The 24,788-nt window shown below is 38.7% G+C and overlaps 1 protein-coding gene across 3 annotated transcripts in view; it reads left to right on the forward strand.

Moving 5' to 3' along the window:
- VGLL3 (vestigial like family member 3) overlaps positions 1-24,788 on the forward strand; it is a 39,230-nt gene that overhangs the window by 10,510 nt on the left and 3,932 nt on the right. The window contains exons 2-3 of one of the 3 annotated variants that reach the window (XM_064496340.1): positions 1,610-1,895; positions 10,448-10,984. In XM_064496340.1, coding sequence (XP_064352410.1) covers positions 1,610-1,895; positions 10,448-10,984 — 823 coding nt within the window. Of the gene's footprint in view, positions 1-1,606; positions 1,896-10,447; positions 10,985-24,788 lie in introns of all 3 variants that reach the window. The other 2 variants (XM_064496331.1, XM_031457625.2) reach the window with 2 other exon arrangements.

Raw genomic sequence — 24,788 nt, forward strand, 5'->3', positions numbered from 1 at the left:
CAAATTTTAAATAAAAAGCAATATATATAAAAATCATAACCAACAGCTCGTAATACGCCTGAACATTTCGGATCCTACCTCACACAAGAACAACATACTCATTGCTGGGAGAAAGGGTACAGTTTATTCAATGATGCATTTATAATTTGGGGCTATAGATTTTGAAGCTAGTAATTACCACTAGAAACATTAAGAGTCTGGGTTATGTGTTTTGATAACATTTTCCGAACTATGGGCTCACTGAGTATTCTGAAATGATTTCCTTTTCTCTACTCACATTCATTTCCCAGCATGCATTTCTTTCTGAAATAAGAAAAATGATATGACAAACGGTCAGGTTTTGTAGGTATACAGATGCTAGGATGCTCATTTTGTCATTGAGATCATGAGTTTTATCATTTTTAGCATTATTTCTTATATGTAATTTATACTGAAATTGTTGATTGTGAAAGTGATACGTGCTCAAGGAAAAAAATTTTTTTGGAAATAGTGAAAAGCAGGAATAAGAAAATGACAATTAACTGACAAGCTCACCACCTAGAAAAAGAATACAAAACGTAATGTTTTGGTGATTGTTTTTCCCCACACGAGATGTCCCTCTCCTGCACTCCTCTGACACATACTTGCGCATGCATATGCCCATCTGTATATTTTTATCATGCCTTCTGGGTCCACCACTTATATACTCTGTGACCTTTGGCAAGTTCTTTCACTTCTCTGTGCTTTAGTTTCTTCATCTTTAGAATATGGAGAGTAATAATAACCACATTACAGAATTGTAAAGATTAAATGGGGTAATAAATGTAAGAGCTTTACTAGCCATAATATAAATGATTATAGCTATGATCGTCTGTTTTGAAAATATTTTGCAGCTATCAAAACGTTTTCTTTTTTATTTGAAAGCCGTACTGCCCATTGCTCGTATTTTGTATTATTGTCCATAATCCATAATAATAGCTTTTTTTTCCCCTTTTATGATAATGGTGGCAAGTGGAACATCTGAAAAATATGTGCCATGCAAAATGGATCTTCACACAGACTTATTTTGTCATTTTAGTGTGATTTTTGAGAAATGAGTTCAGCACATCTGCCAAATCCTTTTATAAGATGCTACATTCCTGTTTTTATTTTAGTACGTTTCATTTATGAAAAGCTCTTTTCTTCCCCACCCCTCCCCCAGCTGTTGGGCCGTCCATCTCCAGCCCTCCCTGTCCCCAACTTTAATGTTGCTGTATGTGAAATCTTTAAAATAGAAAATGGGGACAAACGTGGAAGAAACCTGTCACTTTCTTTTTTTACAAGACATTCACCTTTTGGTATATCTAGATTAAGAGAAAGAAAAACAACCTGTCTTTCACACTCTGGAAAGGTACCATTGGATAATGGACTTTTTTTTCCACCAAATTTGAAATAACAGACTTTTTTTCTCCCTCAGGGTGGGAAGGAGAAAGCTGGTTTTGGGGGTGGAGGGGTGGAGTAAAGCAAATGAAGAATCAGTCTGAGAACATATGTTAATATTTAGATAATTTTTTAAAGTAAAAAGTTAACTAGTTAATGCTTTGTTACAAACTGTCTTTGATACTGTGTTTTGTTTATTCCATCCCAGAAGAAGTTAGCGGTATACAGCAAGATGCAGGACTCTCTGGAAGTCACCCTTCCCAGCAAACAAGAGGAGGAGGAGGAGGAGGAGGATGAGGAGGAGGAGGAGGAGGAGAAAGACCAGCCTGCCGAGATGGAGTACCTTAACTCTCGCTGTGTCCTTTTCACTTATTTCCAGGGAGACATTGGGTCAGTAGTGGATGAACACTTCTCAAGAGCTTTGGGCCAAGCCAGCACCCTCCATCCAGAATCTGCCATTTCAAAAAGCAAGATGGGGCTAACCCCCTTATGGCGAGGTAAGAATTCGAAAAGCAGATGCCCTCCAGGGCACTGTCTCTGTTTCGCAACCGCCTGTACCAGGTTCCAGCTGGAGACTTGCCCCCAGAGGACGGATATCCACTTGCTTTTTAATTTTTAAGGACAGCGAGGAATTTCTTTCAGACAAACAGCTGGATCAGTTTTGTCACATGTGGAATGCAGGGTTGGAAAGGATGCAGTCACACCCCTTAAATTCCTCTGGAAAGTAGTGATGCAACCGGCCTGGGTTTATAGTGGCAGGATTGAGCCGTGAAGCATCATTCCTTAAGCCCCGATGGCCCAATTTGGATCTCTAAATAATAGGCGTGCCTGGATCAGCTTTTAAAAATTCGCCCTTGCTCATTCCACTAGGTGCTACGTGGTGACATAGCAGAGATCTGAGTCTGACCCCGGAATACATCCTTCTGTGTTCTCTTAAGAGTTTTCTGTGTTGCTTTGTTGTGGTGTTAACTCTTTGGAGTGTATAACCGAGAGATTATTGACTGTATCTGCCTGGTTTAGGCTAATTATTTTTTCCTCCTCAGTAAAAGAAAGTGGTAGATTGAGCATCCTCTCCTTTTTGCCTTCTATAAAGAGTCCACAGAGGTGTGTTTGAATCTGATTTCTGACTCGCAGAAAATGGCTGGGTGACAACTTAAGTGTGATAATTACATTAGAGAAAAAATAATACATCATTCCAGTGGTAGTTTTAGAGAAATGTGTTACCAATGTTTCTTCTGAACTGGCCTGGCTATAAGAGGCATCAAGTAAAATAGTTCTCAAAATGTGGTTTCCCAGACTAGGAACGTGGGCATCATGTGAGAGCTGATTAGAAATGAAAAATCCCCAGACCTACAGAGTCAGGAACTCCAGGGTAGAGTCATCTGTGTTTTCACCAGCCCTCCCAGAGATTCAGATGCAAGCTCAAGTATGATAACCATTGACTTAGCGCTGTTCAGGTCACAGATTACCTGCCGCCCGGCCCCTCCCCGCCCCCTCTCCCTGACTCTGGACCTGTTGACTCAGAGGCTACGGAGGGAGGATCTGGGAATCACACTGTAACAAGTGGCCCAGGTGATCCTATGATGAGGAAAGGCTGGCCACCTGTGGTAGGTCACCTGTGGTAGGGGGCAGGTGAGAGGTGATGAGTGGTTGGTCCCCTGTCAGTATCAGAAGAATGGTACCTTCCTGCCTGCCTCTCTGCCTGCCTTTCTCTCCTTCCGTTCCTTCCCCACTTCTTCTCTCCCTTCACCTCCCCTCTCTTCTTTCCTCCTTCCTTCTAGTAAATATGAACATTAACATAGAGAGCAACCGTAAAGAGGAAGGTGAAATCCATACTCAAATGACCCAGCCCTCGATAGGGGTGAATTGGGAGGCATAACCGCTTATTTGAAGAGTAATTATGAACTTCTCACAAGAACTGAGCACTTAGTTCTTAGAAGCCTAAGATGCTAATGGGACCAACGAATGTCCTATTTGATAGCACATGGTGAATACTTTTATAACCTGGGGAGGGTGAAAATAGAAAAACTTCAGTGAATTGGCTGGCTTTAATAAACAGTTTGATATGTCAATAAGAAATTCTATCAGGATAATCAGTTCCAGGAGAGTAATAAATGCAATGCCTTTTAGCATTCTGGCGTAAGTAACCTAGTCACCATTTAACTTGGAATATAGGAACAAAAGCCCCAAATTATAGCTAGATGTGAGAGTGATTGTCGAAGGTGTCATAACCAGAATAGTATTAAGTGAGGTGGTGTGTAAATGCAAAAACTCTACAATTCAGTGTTTTTCCCCAAATCTGCATGACTGAATAGAGAAGACCTTTGGAAAGATGTCAAATTTCAGTTTAGGAAGGATGAATCATGGAAATGTTTTAGCAACTATTATTAGAATTTTCTTGGTATTATCTTAAACTTGGCCTTCAAGTCTATCTCCTGTTCCTTTCATTGACTTACAAAGCAAGTGTTTATTAAGGTCCTTCTGTGTTCTGGGTAGTGGGACTATATCAGTGAACAGGAGCATCTAAGCTTATACACTTGTGGAGCTTTCTAGTGGAAGAGACAGGCTTCCACTATATATGCATTCCTATATATAAAAATACATATAATTATATATTATACATATATAATGAAATACAAGGTATTGTTTTACTTAGGATGATGATAGATGGTCTCTCTAAGACTATTACATTTGAGCACAGACCAGAAGGAAATAAGAGAGCTTCTCATCACACAAATTTCTAGGGAGAAATTATTCAAGGCAAGGGGGAAAGCCAGTGCAAAGGCCCTGAGGAAGGACTGAACTTAAATATTCAATGAGAAACAAAAAATACTGGTGTGAGTGGAGACAAAAGAAGAGGCATAGGTAGAGATCAGAATTTTCAGAGCTTTGTATGTCAGTTTAATTTATCAGAGTAGCCCAGGCAAACACAGCAAGCTCTTCAATTTCCATTTCTCCCTCTTCCACTGAGACTAGATATATTGTATCTAGTTATTGCACATCAATTTCCTCAATATTCAGAATAGTGGATTTCTATATGAAAAATATGGTATAAAAATGAATCAAATGGTTACATGATTAAAGTAGATGAACCAAGTTCATATCACGCACCCAGGATTAGAAAACCAAAAAAGTCCTTAATGGAGAATTTATTAGTAATAAATTATATGAAATCATTGGAGACAATTTTCTTATTTATAAAATAGGAGGGTTGAATTAAGTGATTGTTGAAATGTTGTCTCTGTGAAGTTTTGTGATTGCAAATATATTATTTACTTTCCCTTTGTGAACAGAACTTTGCCATAGTTGTTTCCAGTTATGAATTAGTGTTTTTAGATAAACAGATGTAACTTGGATAGGATTCATAGGAGAGCCACAGAATGCAGTTAAAGATTTAGAAAATAATATCTTAAAGAGGGCCATGATAAATTGAGATTCTCATGTCTAGTGGAGAGAGTTACTGTCAATTGCCAAAGCAACACAGGTTTGGATAATGCAGGCTTTGGATTGTGTTTGTTTTGGGTTCCAGTTTGGATCTTATCACTGCCTGGTTGCAGTGTGATCTTGGATTAATTACTTAAAAATCTCTCTGAGTTTAACTTCAGCTATAATATGTTTATTGATACCCATCTCCTAGGGTTATTATAAGATTTTTTTGATAATATATATGAATAATTTGACACAGGGCTTGATGCAAGGTGCTAACTGAAGGTCAGATGCCTTTTCTCTCTTCCTTAAGTAAGTTTCCACTCACCTGGCACCTAGAAAACCAACCTTGGGTCCTTATTCAGAAACACTGTTTTCTGGAAGTTTCTATTCCTGGCAAAAACACAGTGTCTTGGACATAATAGGTACTCAAGGTTATTGACAATGTTGATGGCCATGGCAATAATCTTTTATGAGGAGCTGCTGACCAGCTGTATTAAATTAAAGTGTCTAATTTATGACATGAGGTTTTTACAATGCTGCACAATTGCTACAGTATTTCAAAGGCATTTAAAACTGAATTATGTTTGACTGCAGAATATAATTCCACTGTAAATCTTTAGGCAAATAATAAGAGTGTCAGCTGATGGAATATTGGTCATACTTTGAGTTTGTGTCTTGATGGAGTTAGGAAAGTCCTCTTTAGGTGTTTTACAGCTGTTAGGCAAACAATTGACAGGAAATATTTGTACTCTATTCGACAGCATCACACCAGCTATTTCTCCCACTGTATCTTCTAACAGGGATTGAATAGAGCTTCTCAGTTAAGAAAACCTAATGAATCTGATTGTCTCCTTCACCCATGCAAATATAAGCATTGACTTCAAATATGTCTATTCATTGATCTCAGGGCCCAAATACTATTACAAAAAGTGTGTGTGTGTGTGTATGTGTGTGTGTGTGTGTGTGTGTGTGTAGGAAAAGGGAGTAGTTAAGTCAAGATACGTCACTGACTTTAAAAACTATGCTAAATGGTAAACTTGATATCTTTTTCCTTGCTATAGTTGCAAAGTAAATATTTTCTGCTTGATTGATCTACAGAGTGTCTGCTTGCAGCAACTCATTCTCATAAGAAAGTCTTCTCAAAATGAGCAGAACTTAGACAGCAAAGAGGAGGAAGGGCAAGGAGGGCCTGTCTCCTGGGCTGGCTGAGACTGGGAAGGAGGGAGCTGGGCTCCATCTCTAGGAGGCACTGGAAGCCATCGCTGCTGGGAAGTTTAGAACAAACACGTGGGAGGGAAGTGAGGCCTGGTTTATCTCATCGTCCTGCCTCCAAGGAGTATGGGCATCTGACATCACCCCTTGAAACTCTTTCAGAGTCACAAGGTCCATTTTGAGCAACTCTAGAACAAAATAACTGGAGGGCAATCTTTGAACATAATGGTGATGCTTAATTCCTAAGAGACAGAAAGCACTAGAACACATTGCATTTCACCTCTGACCCAATGATTTATTTTATGAACAAGAGGAAGGGAATTAAAATTATAGAGAAGGCCCCCTAGGTTGAGAATGGAGTAGCATTTTTTTCACTGAGGTTAATAAAAAGGTAAATATTATCTTTAATTTTTGATGTTTTAAATCAATATTTATTCTAAGAATATGTTTTCTGGAGATTTTTAAGATAAGACGGAGGTTCTACAACATTTTATTGGCCCATTTTTCCTTTTAATATAGTTTTCATCTTTTTCAAAATAAGGTAATAAAATATGTAATTTTTAACTATATGTTGAATTTTCTCTTTCATAGATTACTTGCCCTTAGATTTTTTATTCATAGGCATTGAGGGTTAATATAAAAAGTATCCCAGCTACTATGAAGTTGAAATAACTACTTGATGTTCCATGTTAAACTCTTATGTTTTCTAAGACATATTTCTGCTATAAATCACACAGTGAGATTACTGGATAGGCTCTGGATGGGTTTTATTGGACAATTGATTTTTTTCTTTTTTCTTTTTGTTGAGAAATAGGGTGTGTATGTGCAATATTTTTAAATCCCAAATGCAAACTGAACTAAAGTATATTTAGACTTTTTGTATATGTTAGGCTCAGTGTAAATATCATCCTAATATCCAGTACCACTGAGCCCAAAGTCACCATGGAGTGTTAATATCACATAGTTCTGAATTGCGGAAAAGTAATATTGCATGGAAATAGCGTGTGCAGTTTTTCATAAGCTTTTTCATCCAAAAAATGTGGCTGTGATTAAACACTTGTAAGCAAAGAGTCATGTAATGAAAAAAATTTACATACATATGAAATAAGCATACTGATTCCCAGTCATGAAATAAAGAGTATCATCTGTTTCTTTGTATCAAGAATTTCCTCTTTTAACAATCAAGATACCCAAACAGTGGTTTTAAAGTGTAGACTTATCCATAAACATATTTTCTACTCAATATCTTTTTTTTGAACATGTAGAATGCAACATTATTTTTGAAAAGGGCTGCATAGATCTCTGCAAAGTTTGTATTAATCTCAGAAGGCATGCCAACTGGGAAAATATTAAGTTGCTTCTAATTTTATTTTTCCCTGGAGCATTTTAAAGCTTTGTTCAGCTTCTATGGGGTGCATTTTTAAACATAGATTTCTACTCTCAATGATAATATGTTCATTAATCACAGTACATCATTAGTAGGAATAATATTTTTGGTAAGGAATCATTATTCACATTTGTGCATGCATATCCAACATGCATAAGCATCTGTAAAATAAAATTGGGTCCATGTACATTCAAATGAAAAGAGACAAAAGGAAAGTACTCAGGGAACTGACATATATTCTCTGTACTCTTGACATTTTAATGGGGGACATTAAAAAGGAGAACTCTATCTCTGGCACACACCTGTGGCTTGGGTTCAGCTGTTTTCACAATGAGATTCTGGCCCCATCAGAGATAAAAGTTATGAGTAGAATGAAGAGTTTGTTACCAAAGATGAAGATCTGTGAGAGGAAAGTGGCAGATTGGTTGTGGCAAAACTCCACTATGTGATATAAGGAGCCTCCATATACTCTTTGCAATGAGTTTTAAACTTTCAACATTGATAGATTTCACTGTGGGTATGGTAGAAATATTGTACACATGGCCATTGTCTATGGCAAATTACATTTTATTCCTATAGCTTACACAGTTTTCCTTCTTGTCATTAGCAGCTGTGTTTCACATGTGAAAGGAAGACAGTTCTTAAATAAAACATATTTGCCTCAATGCCAGTAAGCTTGAGTTAAGTGCTATTTTGATAGATTGTGATTGTCAACAAAACCAAGTCATTCAAAGTTTGCCAGAACTGTTGGAAGGTTTGAAGAATAGGGTGGTGTTCCATCCTTCACCTCTTGAAGAACATCATCACCTAGATTTCCCCAAGTATTTTGACATCCATGGAGTTTCAGTGGTGGGGAGAGACTTGACCATGAGACACTGAATAGCTGTCTGAGCATAGGCTGAGTAGGGTGAATGACAGCTCTGGGGGAGGGCGGATGGGGAGAGTGTGGAAGAGCTTGTAGTGCTAATGCCGCAGCCTGCAGGGAAGCTGGAGAAAGGAAATAACTGAACACCATGGTGACTTCCTAATTATGTTAGTCACGTTACATATGTGGGGACTAAGTCAAGTTATCTATACTTTCCCTGAGGCAAGAAAACTGTGTCCTCCAAGTTTATGAAGTGAGAACGTGGACAGGTCAGACTTTTACATGCTTTTCTTTCACAGGATTTAGGATAGCCTTCCTTCCATGGAAAGATCTAGCAAGGTTCTTTTATGGGGAATCCAGTATAAAAATACTATTTTACTGCACATTTGTGACTAATGTCCTGAGCCACCTTATCTTTATCTATAGATTGAAATAAATCAGAGGACGCTGCACAGAATGGTTAGAAGTATAGGGCCACCAGATATTTGATTGGAAGATACTGAGCCCTGGAGAGGTCAGCAGGTCAAGTGGGGGTCCTACAATGGGATAGGGTAATTGCTGGCACTCACTCTCTGGCTAAGACTCCAGACCCCCAGGCCAGTGCTTCCCAGTTACTCTGCACTGCAGGCAACAGGCTATCCGTGGAGTTATCCATCTTTCTCAACACAGATCTGACTCTCCATCTCCCCCTGGATTTAAACCCTGCTAAACCTTTCTAAGCTCACTGGACCTCCTCAGGACAGCACCCACATTTAGAGCACACTGGCAAGGCCATACCCATCTGGGTCCTTCTGGACCAGAGTCTAACCATTTGCCACTACCTGCCCAATGAACTATTTTTTTGTCCCTCAAATACTACTTTGTGGGTGTATGTAATTTTTGGCCCTTTTAACATACTTTTTCATTAGCCTGAAAACACTCTTGTCCACCTCTTCACAAATAAAGCTAGCCCTACTCACTCTTTCAATTTGGCAAGTACTTTCTTAGGCAGCTTCGGTGCCCTCTCTGTTTCCCCTTGCGAGAGCACCAACCAAGTCACACTGCTCTGGTCTGTTTACTGACCTGTCGCCTGCCAGGTTGTGATTAAAAGTGGCATCTCTCCTGTCATCCCTGATCGCCCCGTGTTTCATACATAGTAGGTCATCCATAAATATAACGACTGACTGAAGAAATTGAAATGAGGCAAAACTGGGGATTGGTTCATTCTCTTGCCTATTTAGCTCCAAGTGCTATTCTTTGATGTGATTTCCCCTTCCATCAACATGTCCTCAAACCCATGACCCTTACTTGAATCTCCTCCACTTATGACTTCCACAGAGTCTCCACCAAATTCTGGATGTTCAGATTCTAGTTACAGGTGTTCTGTCTTGTGGCAAAGTTAGGAAGTGTCAGCTTTCCAGGTAGACTCCTGGTCTTCAAAGCCCAGTCTCCCACCTGCCAGCTGTGAAGTCTGGGGTTTCTTCCCTGCCTCAATTTCCACATCTCTAAAATGGGGATAATAACAGTAACTCCTACCTCATAAGACCTGAGTAAGGATCCAATGAGATCATCCTTGAAAGGCCCCTGACCTACTGTTGGTCATTAAATGTGAACTATTATTATTTTCAGTCCAGAAACTCCCAGACTTCTACCAAAAATATAAGCTTGGAATACACTCTTCTTGATGGAAAATGAGAGTTGCCGAGCCTCATTAAGCATATCACTTCTCATTGTTACTTTTGGCATGAAAATGTTTAGTTTCAATGAAAACTGTCTTTGCCTTTAAAAGAAGTTGGTAAAAGTCATGCCCAACCTACCGGAATCACATCTACGGCATATGCTTTTTTTACCTGCGATGGATGTACCCACGACCTCTGCTCAGACCTCATGGCAGCAAGACACAAAGGAGGAAACGAAGCTTTCCAGTCCCAGCCCTGCAAACCTCAGCCTAGACGGGACGACATAAGCTAAGCAAACAAAGGGGGGGACTCCTTCAGCACCTGGACCCTTGCGCCTTGTCTTGGCTCTGAAGCGCAGAGATTTACGGGTATCGATTTACCTCTGTGTGGGGAGAAAGTGCAGACTAATTAGCCTGCTTGTGAAATATTGGACAAGTAAAGGCAAGTCTATCCCCGAACTGAGTCTTATGTAAATAATTTATTTTTCTGTCTTCTCAGACAGCTCAGCTCTCTCCAGCCAGCGGAGTAGTTTCCCGACTTCCTTTTGGACCAGCTCTTACCAGCCCTCTCCTGCACCTTGTCTGGGGGGAGTTCATCCCGACTTCCAGGTCACCACGCCCCCTGGCACCTTTCCCGCCGCCGACCCCAGCCCCTGGGCAGGACACGGCCTGCATCAGACTGGCCCAGCCCCTCCCCCGCCCGTGTCCGAGTCCTGGCACTACCCTCTGGCATCTCAGGTGAGCCCATCCTACAGCCACGTGCATGACGTGTACCTGCGGCACCACCATCCGCACGCGCACATGCACCACCGCCACCACCACCACCACCACCACCACCACCACCCTTCTGCTGGCTCCGCCCTGGATCCGTCCTACGGGCCCCTGCTGATGCCATCAGTGCGCGCAGCCAGGATTCCTGCTCCCCCGTGTGACATCACAAAGACCGATCCGACTACAGCCACCACTGCTACCTCAGCGTGGGCCGGAGCCTTTCACGGAACCGTGGACTTAGTGCCAAGTGTGGGGTTTGATACAGGTGAGCCGAGCCGGAGGCTTTCCTCCTTTCCATAAAGAGAAGAAAAAGTAATGAAAGAAATGTGTACAAATGGAGGAGGTTTTAAATACTTGGAATTATTTTTTTTTCTCTGACAGGTAAAGTTGAGCTCTGCCCATATGTTTATAAAACTAACCGCTTTGCCATAATTCCTGCATTCCGACAGAAACTGGCGTGACAACCTGAGAGAGGTCTCAGAACTTTTCTCCCATTTCTTCAGCGAGTAATCTGTTTCTTTGAACTGGAGGCTCTGGTACCTTATGTTTACAACGATTTAAGCACATTCTTTAAATCTTCGGTGTCTGTGTGCTCTCTATGTGTGATGGGTAATGCCTAACAGAATCAGAAATAGGATGTTTCAGTAATTTTTCCTTCTCCCCTTTTTGTTGGGTCTTCTTTATGATTTATGAAACGAACTGCTTGGTGGAAAATAGTTCATGGAATAGAATCATGGTCTTTGAAAAGAATTAGGAAACTTATTTTAAAGGAATGCATTTCTCTTCCCTTCCCTTCCTTTGCCTTTTGTTATTTTCCTCCCACTCTCAAAAGTTTATACTCAACAGATTTAGACAAATTTGGTAAGGGAAATATTTCTTCACAGAGCATTCAGCTCCTCTCTGGAATTCACTAACTCTGAGGGTCATGGTGTTAAATGTTTGAGCTTGGTTTTTGGACCAGATTGATCATATTAATAGTAGTAGTAGTTCTGAGTTCACAAAATCACAAGCATCAGAGTTTTAAAAAGACGAATCAAGTCTCAGTGATTATATCCCCAAAATCTACATTCCAGAGTCAGCCACCTCCATCCACCTCCAACCCCAGGTTCTTTGCCTGGAACACTTTGTGACAGAGTAGGACTTTCTTTCTAGAAGTTTAAGGAAACTCACTCTTTTTTTCTTTCTTTGTTTCTTTTTAAATTTTTTCTTCTTTCTTTATTCTTGTGATGAGAAAACTCACTCTTTTCATAGTTTTTCTTAGTTTTATTCTTCATGTACAGGATCATTAATTTGAATGCTGGTTACAGCAGAGAAGCGTCCTGAAAGGGATCAGTTCTCAGCATCAAGTTGTGTTCACCCCATCAGAAGTGGAGCTTTTTTATCCTGGGTAACTGGTTCTCCGCTGAGCTTTCCAGTGTTGGCCACTGCCTAGCTTCACCCATTTCAGCTTTCTATTTTCATCTCTGGGTTCAAGCTGCTTTGCTAAACTCTCAGAGGACTTGGTTTTCCCTCTCTAGGAGGAGAGGATGTGATGGGACTAACCCCCACAGGCTACCTCGTGCCATGAAATATGACTCTTCTTTTTTCATCTCTTTTTTTCTCCAACAATTAAAAATATAGAATCCAGTCTTTCATTCTTAACCCACGGACAGTGGGCCTGATTTGGTCTACGGGCTACAGTTTGCTGACCTCTCGTACATATAATCCCATGCAAATAATTTTTATCTAGCTACACACAGACATGTGCATGTGTGTGCCTGGAAGTATATACCCCAACTCTTAATGGTCATTGCTCCGGATAATTAGTGCACAACATATACTTTGAAGCTAGACTGCCTGGTTTTAGAAGTCCAGCTCTGTCCCTTACTAGCTGCAGGACTTTGGGCAAATTATTTAGCTGGCTTGTTGCCTTGACTTTCTTATCTTTAAAAGATGTCTCATTGAGTGGTTTTGAGGATTAAATGAGTTAATGAAGTAAAACATTTACAGATGTGCCTTGTGCAAAATAGGTACTTTATAAATTCTAGCTATGTAAGGGGAGGTGATCAGACCCTCACTTATCTTAGCTTTAAAAAGTTTGAGATATATTTCACTATCATACACTAATGCATTTGTAGCATGCAATTTAGTAGGTTTTAGTATATTGACAATATTCTATAAGCATCTCCGTTGTCTATCATAGACCATTTCCATCACCTCAACAAGAAATTGCATAGGTCTAAGGAGTCACTCCCAATCTCCTCCTCCACCTATGCAACCCACCTCTAATCTACTTTCCGCCTCTATGAATTTTTCTACTGTGAACATTTCCTATAAACAGAGCCACACAGTATGTGGCCGTTTGTGTCTGCCTTCTTTCACTTAGCTTGTGTTTCCAAGATTCATCTGTGTAGCATGTATCAGAACTTCATTCCTTTTTAGGGGTGGATACTATTCCCCTGTATGGCTAGCCCACATTTGGTTTATTCATTCATTAGTTGGTTTGTTTCTGCTTTTTGGCTAATAATCATCATGCTGTAATGAACGCTCATGTACCAATTTGTGTGTGAACGTAGGTTTCCAGTTCTCTTGGGTGTGTACCAAGCAGGATTATGGAGTTGAGAGAACCTCACTTTTTATTTTGCATACCTCTCTAGCTCTTAAAAATATTTCAAAGAGCATTGACTCTATCTGTAATTAATTTTTAAAAGTTGACTACAGAATATGGTAATAGAGTAATAGAATAGAGTTCTGAGGTTTGGTAGGCAAAAATCCTTCTACAAGAGTGAAGTGAGACAGTCCATCTTTTCTGAAGGGCCCAAACTGGGGTGAGGAGAGTAAGGTGCCTCCGCACAAAATTTAAAGAGAGACTCACTTTCCGGGGTGTGCAAGTACATACCTCCTTAAATTTTGCTCCCAGAATGCCATGCGCACCTCGCCTGTCCTGGCCCTACTTTCCTGCCATGCCTGGTTTGCCATCACTCACGACTCTGTCTGTTGAATGGATACTACATACAGAGCCCTTGGAATGGTCAGTGTGTTGATATGATTGTAGGGCATCTGTATCTGCCCTCCTTGGGAAAATACCCATTTTTTACCAAAAGGCTATTATCAAAATCCCACATAACACTTTCCCCTCTCCTTAAAAGCAGTCACAAAACTGGGTTCTGTTGGTTCCATGGGAACAATAGTTCCGGAATGTGGTAAGAGGAGCTTAACTGAAAACCAAAGAAGTCTATGGTGAAGTGAATCTGTTAATGTTGTCAGCTAGGTACATCTCTTTGAGATCAGAATTCACTTTAGCATATAAAAGGCTATTATGTATTCTTTAGTAAAGAAACATGTTACAATTTGCTTAATAGGAGATTTTTCAATCTTATTTTCTTTGGGGCACATTTTGTTTTTAGCATACTTATTAACTTCTCATGCAATGCGCTTTGGGAACTGTTTTGTACCCGTTTTTTTCACCATAATAAAAGCTGTGTAGGTTCCAACTTCTGTCAGTAACTTTCACCGAACATTTAGCTGTTGTAAGAGGAATCCTTAGGAAGGGTAGGTGGGGCTGAAGATAATACCTGGAAGGGTGAGCTGAAGAAGGGAGGACCCAGGATATGGAAGATTAACTTCAGGAATCTCAGAGTATTGTACAGGGCCCCTTTGCATGTTAGGAAGAAAAGAGTTAAATGTGGAAATATTTCTGGTTGTGATATACTGTATTACTAGATATGCATCAATGAATGCAAGACTGTGTCTTTTCTTATCGCACTCAGATTTTTTCATGATGACGTTCAGTAAATTCTGACCTACAATTCATCTGTCAGTGGCCATAACTAAAAAAAAATGTATCTTGTGGAAATGCTGTCATTCTTATTTCCTGTTATTACCACTAATCTACCTAATGTAGGACATACAATGTTGCATATCCCAGCCAGTTTGAATTAATTTTTCAAGTGAAGATTTGTTAATGAGGCCTTTTTACTGAAATACAAAGTTGACTTTATTTATAACTTCCATTTTACCCACTATATTTAAATTTACCAAACGGAAAAGGAGTCATGTTTTGTGGTGTGACTTTTTTTCTATAAACACAAGCTGCTCATGGCTTGAGGTTGTTTTCATCTCTAGATCCACAGATTTATTTTTCTTAGGATCCCTCATGTTATTTTAGCTCCAATTTTGTTATAAATTTATTTTTATTTTTACTTTGAGGAATGTTTCAATAACTCAATATACAATATAGATAAACAGCTTAGAGTTGAGGTATACATGTTCTTTTTGCTTAGATACATTTAGGTAGCCTAAAATTGAAAAACAAACAATTTTCTCCACTGTATCACAGCTTCAAGAAATCTAGGGCTGAAAGGGAATTAACATATGTTGATGTATCTTCTGGTTTCTCAAAAAAATTATCATATAAGCATTAACCATACATTTGCTTAAGTAGTAGATTCAATGAGTGAATCACTGTATGATTCTGCCCCAGTGTATGATTATAGCCAGTTATCAAACATCATCTGGTTCATCTCTCACTAATGAACATATCTTCTGATATTGGGGAAATCAAGATTATGTATCATAGAATGGGGCATAGAGAAGAACTAAACTACGATAGCTCATAGGTCTAAAAATTATTTGCTAAATGAAGGTTGTGAAATTTCCCGTAGGCTCAGGAAGCTGTATTTCTAGTATTCTCTCAATGTTGAGGCATACGCTGAATTACTTCTGAAGAGACTTGAGCTTTATTAACCTGCAAGTAGAAATACTCTGTGAAGAAATCTGGAAAAACTGTTTCTGAGCTCTTAAATTTGAAAGTGAATAGGGAGCCCTGGGCAACACTAGGGAAGTTAGGAGCCTACCAGTGTCCTTCGTATCTATTGTTTTTTCTTCATAGACGTTTTGTGTCTGATAATAGAGAAGTAGAATCACCTTAAATGATTTTCTGAATTTGTAATGGTATAAGGCCTGTAAACCATCTATCTATCTATCTATCCAAATCTGGTTTAATCTGAATTTCTAATCTGAATGTTTTGTGAAGGGACATCATTCATAAGTGACAAAAACTATATTTTAGTGCAATCCAAGTTGTAATTATTATTGCTCAAAATTATTTTTAAAAGTTCCCTTTGAAAAATTTTAAAGATCTTTTTGAAATAGGTGAATTAAACTACTTCATTAATTAAGATCATTGTGGTCAGTCTTGCTTCATATGATGTGGATATTTTATATTGAAATCCATTAGAAACATAAATATCTTTGTTTATCATATACAGGAAATAAAAGAGCAGGGTGACAAACAGCTAATGTACTAGAGCAGCAAATGGAGAGGCAGTTCCTCTCCATGAAAGGGAGATGGACATCAGGTTAGCACTTGCTTTTCCATCCAAACTGTAAGCTGCCATTTCTCCAGGTCACATCTCAAGACCCATGCTTTCTTGTCGGTGGTCTGGTGGTGACAAGCCCGGGCAAAACACAGGCATGAGAGTTCTCAGAATAACCTTGCTAAACTATTTTAACATCTTTGTTTTTTTAATGTTGCTAATTTTGGAATTTTATTTGGAGTACAAAGGGTATTAAAATCGTGGAACTTCACATACAATGACTTCTTAGAAATTGTTCCTCTCTCTCAGCATATACATATACAAAAAGAGACTAAGGGAAACCAAGAGTTACCAACCTAAGGTAATTGAATATTTACTTGATAACATGATTCTCCAATTCCAGGCTTTATCATGAAAGAGAGATATGGTAAATTTGGAGAGAAATCATCGAGAGCTGCAGTAATAATTAACAGGAAAATATGAGTTGTATAAAATATTAAGGCTCCAAGATATTTCCATCATAGAGAAGAGAGCACATCAAAGTAACATATGTGATAGACGCTCAGCTACAAGCACTTTTCCTCCTTTCCACTTCCACATCCTTTCTCCTGGAACATAAATGCTAGTCATTTAATACATATATGAAAGCTAGGGGGTTGGTGATTCATTGAAGTCTTTCCTGACATTATTTATGATTTTTATAAATGATGAGGAAATTAGGAAATTTTATTTAATGGTGTTATAAAATAGAATAGACAGAGAAGCTTACCTTTAATAATTTGATTTCAGCAGGGGGACACATTAAATGCATTTTAATATAGAAGTCAGCCCTAGAAAAATGTGACATTTCAATGACAGCTGCGTTCGTCGATAAAGATTTGTAGATTTCTGGATACTTACCTTGAGGGCATTATCTCAATCAGGCTAGTTAAAACATCACAAGGCAATAGTTGTGGGGAAAAATGCTAGGCAGAATGTTTCTACACTAATACTTTCTATGGACCTTTTTTTCTTTCTTTTTTTTTTTTACAGTTTCTTATGATTCAGTAACAGTAAAGACTCTAGTAATTAACAACTGCTTGCTTCATACTTTCTGCAAACCTTTTTCTCTTTCTTTGGCTTATGGCATAAGCCAATTTTCCACTGAGAGAGAGAAAAAAAAAAAAAAACACCAAAGATACGTTAAAATATTTACACACCCTGGAATGGCGTTAGTTGTGTTAAGTGCATGTCCAGAATGACAGTTTCGTGACCAGAAGGGTAATGGAAACCATCATCTTTGAGATGCATGAGAAATGCCAGGAGATCCCAGCCAGAGACCGAGAGCTGCATGAAAAGTAGCAGAATGGCGATTGGGGAGAAATGCATTCCAGAGCAGGGCTGTTAGTTTCCAGTATCCACAGCAGATTCTGCAGGACCTGAATGAAAGTCCCCTGCTCCCAGAGCCCTGTAGGTCTTGCCCATGCTCTCTGCTGGCCCTTCATCCTTAGAATAGTACCGCCCTGTCACAATGCCCAGAGCGTGGGGATTCTGTCTCACGGGTCCTCCTCCTAACTTACGGGACTAGTGCAGAAGCCTTCTGGGGATTCTGAATGTTCTAGGATGCATTGCATAATGTGGGGTCTGTATAGGTGAGAGAATCCCTTGGTTAAGGGAAACTGCTATTTTTCATCTATTGCTGGTAGAAAATTAAAGAATTATAGGCTTTTTAAAAAAACAAACTGGGAAACGCATTACAGTTAAAAATACTCAGGAGCTTTGGCCCAGCGTGTTTCCTTTGGTGAGTCTCTACCACACAGATATAAGGAGCAGTGTAGGTGCAAAATGTTTATTGTAATGACATTCACAGCAGCAGAAAGGTGGAATCAGGTGACTGCCATCGAGAGGCGGAACCTATGAGTGAATTATGTTTTCTGTGGTATTGCTGACAGGAAACAAAACAGATGAAGAAGTGCATGTATATGCTCCTTTAGTAAAAATATTTTTTGAAAAAAGAAGACAAAATCCTGTATGTGTGTGTCTCTGCGGTGGGTGTGTGCATGTACTTACAGCTCAGTGAAAGCAGAGAGTTTATCAATTTGTGTCTCCTTTTGGGGCTGAATGTATCAGGGTCACTAATACAAGTTTCAGAAGGGGAGAAGGAGGAATTTAGAAGGAAAACATATGCATGTGTATACATACGTGTGTGTATGCGTGTGAGAGAGAAAAGGACAAGGAGAAAGATTGATTTTACTAATAATTCATCCTCCCCTCCCAAACTTAGGGACTCGTAAGATGATGATAAATACAGGGAATGTTAATTGTTGCAGAAATGTGGAAATGCGTATCCATAGATGTATCTGGGAAAAGGAGAAGGCCGAAAAATAGATTCTGGGACCCATCTCCTCACTTAGCTGTGTTACATTGAGCAAGTCTCATAACCTCCCCACTCCTCTTCGTGAGATGCAACGTGGAGATGATACTCCCTACTCTGACACGGCTGAGTGATTCCAATGAAGTAACCCATGTGGTCGTGTTTTCTAGATGGTGACACGTGATGCAGAACTTAAGCTCTCCTTATTCTTAATAAATACGGTGCATTTCAAACAGAGTAAGAAAGTCATACTGGAGATGTGAAGCCTCACGAGTAACTGAGATGCAAGCTTTTAATGTCTGTCACTTCCTGCCTATTTCTAACTTAATTTGTTTCTGTTCTTGAAGAAAAGCTGTGACATTTGTTGGAGTTACATTTCCCAGTGGTAACGTTTTCTGGTATTAGCCATACGAGGAAGCCTGGGTGCTTTTATATTGGTTGGGCAGATAATGAGGGAGGGGAAGGTAAAAGAATCAAGAAGACAAGGGTTAGAAGGGTCATCAAAATACAGGTGTTTGACATTTTTCAACATAGTTTTCTCCATCTAGAATACTTAACCATGTGGAATGAGAGGGTACTAAAAAAAATAATCCTCACCCATTATGCTTAGGTATTGTTGAGATGTTTGTTCTTGTCACTCATATAGATCAAAAGGAAATTTTATGTGCAGAACTAAGAAGTTAGGCTATACATATAAGTAGATTCACCAGAACTCCATTAATACATGCTAAATCGTTAAAAGTTGTGAACTAGGAACTGATTCATTTTCCATTCCAGTAAATATGTACATTTTTGTAAATATGTTTCTATTGGTAGCTATATAAATTCTATAAATATATATATATGTGTGTGTATATGTATATATATGTATATATATATATATATATATATATATATATATATATATATATATATATAAATTCCTGTGCTTTATGAGATGTTTTCTTAAAAATTACAAGCAAAGTTAGGCAACACTGTTATCTTTGGATTGTTTTCTCAAAGTTGTCATAGACTAGCTGTAGTTGCAATTGGGAACTTTGTCAAACTATACAATGCCTTCCCCAAAGAAGCTTAGATGCTTGCTTGGGAGGGGAGTTATCGAGGTTGAAAACACTCCTTGTTAATTCTTACATGGCTCCGAATGCAGAACACTCAAAGCATTAAAATACCTGTTTCAGAGGTCAGTGCATTTTGTATCAGCAAATTATCTTTTCAATAATACTTTCCTATTTCTCATACCACATATGGGAATGCATCTAAAAGAAACGGCTTGAATGAAGAAATCTGTTTCAGAATTCGTCCCCAGACAATATTACATCGACTTTCAAATGGGCTACAAAGATTATAGACAGAAATTCTATATGGCCTGTGGAATTTCCAGATTTTCTTTATTCTCTTTCTGGTTGCCTAACTCTTCTCTTACTGTTCTATTTATCAACAATATAAGGTTTCACAAACAGTTGTCTGTGGCCAGCATGTTCTGAATTCCTTGGCAAAAAGATGACCAAAAAAAGTCTGAGGAGGGACAAAACATGCTGTTTTTCGTTTGGTTACAGGCTGATACATGGCAGATTTCACGTCATCATTTTCGTCAACCACAAGCATGTGCTATAATGCTTATTTTCATAGCTGCTTCATTTGAGCAGTATCAGGTGACACTTAGCATCTTCACAATCATTAAAGCCCTATTTATGTTTGCTTAGGTTGGACAGACAGTTCTGGAAAATGTCAGAGAGCAACTTGTGTTCACCTCACATAGAAGTGAGATGAAGAATGACTGATGTCAGTATAGAGTTGATCTATATGCAGCATATTTCATTCTTATGGAATATTTTCCAATATGTTTTGATTTAATGGGAGATTGATTACTTAAGCTAAATGGACATAAACATTACATTGTATTTCTGCAGTTCTGAAGTGATTTAAAAAACGTTTAGAGTCCTTACCAAACGCCTAGTTTCAGGTAGGATGTTTGCTGGGTTGGTGCTGTGTCCCTAATTAAGTTTTTATGGGTAAACTGTGGATCCAGATTAGCTCTTCCTCCAGTTGGATTATCTATTTTCTGGATCGTAAAACTGTCACTGCATAACCTAGAAACCTCTTTAAAGATGCATGTTTGGCTGCATGTGTTATCCAACAGATGTCTGGATAGTTAGAATCTCTTGAGAGTATTATAACTTGTGGTTTCAGTTACAATAAGCAATCCAAGTGTTTCTTTGGTCTTGCTCCTCTTCAGTTCTGGGAGAGTCTGTAGAAGAAATTACAGAGGGTATTTCGTTTCACTCTTCCCCGTTCCCTTTTTCCTTTATTCTTTGTCTCTGTCTTCAAAGTTTCTTTTTATCTGCTTTTGAACTTGAGGTCACTGAATTGGTTGAGCAGTGTCTACATGCCATCTTGCCTCTCCTGGTCCCCAGTTATCACACTGACATTCAAATTTTGAGCATGCTACTATGATCAAAAACATGCTACTATGATCAAAAACTACTTATGATTTATATTTGATACTTGTCCAGAAGGTGGGTTTTAGAATGGCTGGTTCAGATTTGTAAGCCCACATCCTGATGCTTAAAGTGCTTGTCAATTTCCCTTCCAGCTGAGCATCGTATGTGCACAAGTCTGAGAATGCGGGTATCGCCGAAGGCTGGAGATTCTGTGCATGAGTTTGTGGCTTCAGAGGGAGGAAGGTTCTGAGAGGGGAGATACGCTAAGGGAGCTTGCTGTCTGGGCCAGGAGCAGTGGGAAACACTTGGCCACTGAACTGCTTGTCACCTGAGATGTTTGCCTCAGGTGTGTGTGTGCTGTGTTTCTTACAATAATGTAGTAAATGACAGTCTACTAGTAACGTCAGGTTCAGTGGGCTTTAAATTTCTACTGCTCTTTTGAACCTGAACTTAAATATATTCAGACAGGTTCAGACAGTTTTCGCTTCATTGTTTCTGACAGTACTATGACATGGAGATTATAAGTCAATGCTAAATGTGTCTGGAGAAAACACCTCTATACACTGGAAAACCTCCGTCTGCTAATCAGTTATTATGTTGTCATAGTTAGGTATCTTTTTATCATTGCTTTAGTGTGTAAAAGTTGTAATGATAAGAAGATCATTGTAATTCAAGTGTCCTAATAAATTTAATCTTTGGTCTGGTTCAAGAATACATCTTATTTGTGACAAGTTTTAAAAGAATTATTGTCCAACATTTAAGTACTGAGTGTGAAGGTACTTAGTGCTCATCAAATTGACAAAAAATAGTGGAAATACATGAGAAAAAATGCTAGTATACCTAATATACAAAAAGCATTCAGAAATCAATGAAAAAATTGCTTTCTTAAAAGCATGGAAAACTGGCCAAAGATAAAACACAGGAAGAAATGGCCTAATCACATAATTTTCAGTTTCATTAATACTGAAAGGCATGCAAATTGAAACAGTTAGATACTTTTAATCTATAATACTAATAATAAATATTAAAAAATATGAATATCAGTACAAACTTTCTGAAACATTTACCACTCACAATGAAATACGTAAATGTAAATGTATATATATTTTTGGTGTCAGCAACTGTACAAAAATATTTTCAGGAATTTTTATCTACTAAATTATTCACATAAATAACACGTATATTTGTACACACATGTGTGTGTGTGTTGGGGGGTTATCCAAAAGATGTATGTCTATAGAGAACTGGATAATTTCTTGTATAGAGAAGAATGAATACTGTGCAGCCCTCCAAAGGATTGATCTGCATATACTGACATGAAATAGTTTTCCAAGATAATATTGCTGGTGAAATAATCATGTGATAACACGGTATGAACAGTGGTATGAGTACGTATGTACAGCTGAATTGTACTCAGCATGCTGTGTGATGACAGGATATTATGTCCAACTTCTACTTTCTAAATACTTTGTAACTTGATTTTTAAACAAGAGATCTACAATGTTTTGAAGTTAAAAAAATGTTTGAAAAACAAATGAAGGGAGATCTCCATGGTAGTCAAACATGATTTATCTTGATATTCATCTGAAATGATAATTTCCAAATTGGATAGCTCTCACTCTTCTTTTTTCCCCTTTTCATTAGTGTTAAGGTGCAACCCCCATGTGGCTCTTGTTTAGAAATTCTTAACTAGCATTTAAATGGATTGTCCCAGGGCTCAGACAAACAAATGTAGTTGTCTGATCATTAACAATGATAACTTTATAAAGGAGGAGAAGATAATAGGACTGTCTCTCTTTTGACATAGTTTGTGATCATTGGTCCCTGTGTCAGTGTTAGATGCCAGGTTGTTGGTGAAGGTTGGCTATTTTGATGTAGCATCCAAACACTGTTATATGTATTTATATTTGTAATAATCATGACTGTTCTTTATAAAAGCCAGGGTGAAGCAAAGGATTCTTTTTTTTTTTTTAATGTAGAAATAAGCTACTAGCTTCTTTTACTCTAATAGCAAGCATTCTGATCCACAAGGGTTTCTAGACTCAATATCTATGAAATGAAAAGTTTGTTTAAGTACTTTCTTTACTTTTCAGTCATAAAATATTCTACCCACACATCCAGGTTTTATGTTCCTATTTTTCTTCTTCTCTTTTTATCAACAGCATGTTCCCCAGTGGATGGTTACCACATTACCTCTTTTAACTGAAGCAATAAAGTTAATTGGAAGCACATTCAACTTACTTAAGAGCTGCAGTCAATGGTGTTGTCAAGTGTTTATGCTTCCTGAGAAGGAGGACATGTTTTTTCTAGTGGATTTGACTCTGATAATCACATATATCCTAAAACTCATGTGTGCTGGCATGTAACTTTTTCAGTAACCCAATGTATCCTTTACTTCTACCCAATAGTAGAAAACTTAACCTCATCAATTCTGAGTATTCATAGTCCCACCCAATGATATCTTCACTGCTCTCAGTTTAAAACAATGTCCCACTCAGAGTTGAAACCTCTTCTCGGATTCTTCCCTCAGCCTCTCCCTACGGATTGCCTCTGCTTTCCCAGTGTTAGTCATGAAAATCGTCAATTAGAAGGTTGCTGTCTGCTACTTGGTCTTGTCAGTTCATTCCTAGCTTAGCCTCTGTTGCAGACACATCCCCTCCCCCGACTCTTGTTTCTCTGTGCCCTCTCTGTCCAGAGCCCTCACCCCCAGCCCCACCACCCCAGCAATGGCACGTTTACTTGAGTTCAGCTTCACGGTCTTTGTGATCCCACCAAGGTGCTCAGCTGGGGTGGCCTATGCCATTTCTTCTGCCACGGGGTACCCACATCATAGCCATGGGACCCACCAGCAGGCCCAGAACTCTCTCTGAACTGACTTCTGGACCCTTGTTACGGGGCCCATGGGAACTTTAGGATCATTTCACCAGAGACCTAGGAGTTGAAGGAAACTAGGAAGAGGGATGTTTCCAGGCTTTTTAAACTTAGACACACCCTGTTGCTATCTCGACTTCCTTATCCCCAGAGCTTTTTTCAAGAAGTGAATCTGTGAAACAATAGCTTCCCAAAAATCTCAGACAGAAAATGAGAGAGTGAGTTATGATGCCTTGTTATATAGTCAGATTCTTCAAATTTTAAAGAGAAATCATGTTATGTTCTTCTTTGACCAAGACTTCTCTCTCACTTTTAATCATTCTGCCCTTCCTATATTCATACTTCCTTTGTTCTATTCCTGGGTCCGGGCTTTGTTTTGCCCTTTCTTCCAGTGGTCAGGTGTTAGTGCTGATGGAATTGAAGTGAGGAACTGGGTCTGTGGGCCTGCGTTACCTTTCGGGCTTTTCTCTTGACTCAGTCCAAGACTCTCAAATTCCGTGTTCACACTGGGGAAGTCTGTGGAGGGTGGGGAGGAGGGGTGCTTATGTTAAAGATACATAACAAAAAAAAACTCAATTAATAAGACATGTCCTATTACATGATTGGAGTAGTCTTCATCTGAAGTATAGCAAACTACTGTGTAATCATTTTCTGTGTTTTAGGACAAACATTGAAAAGGTATAATTTTTAGAAAAACACTAAGAGAACTCTTTTATTAATACTAGTATCAGTTCTGTTAAACCAGGGTGTTTCTAAACAGTGTAAAAAGGAATATTAAAAATGTATTGGCTTTTCCTTGAATTAACAAAGGAATTCTGACTTGGGGAATTGCAGGAGTATATGCTAAGTGTGACAGCTTACATCCAATATAGTCCATACAGGGGAGACATACGTTGTGGTTAAGACCATTGACTCTGATAGCAGACCACCTCATTTTAAATCCTGGTTCTACCACTTAATAGCTGACGTAAGCTCTCTTAGTCTCAATTTTTCAATTGTATAATGAAGTTAAAAAAATATATCGCATGGTTGGAAGCCTTAAATGGGATATTTCACATAAAGTACTTAGCACAATGTCTGGCATATTCAGCCCTAAGAAAGTGTTTG

The sequence above is a fragment of the Camelus dromedarius genome, chromosome 2 (genome assembly GCF_036321535.1).
Source record: "Camelus dromedarius isolate mCamDro1 chromosome 2, mCamDro1.pat, whole genome shotgun sequence".
NCBI lineage: Eukaryota > Metazoa > Chordata > Mammalia > Artiodactyla > Camelidae > Camelus > Camelus dromedarius.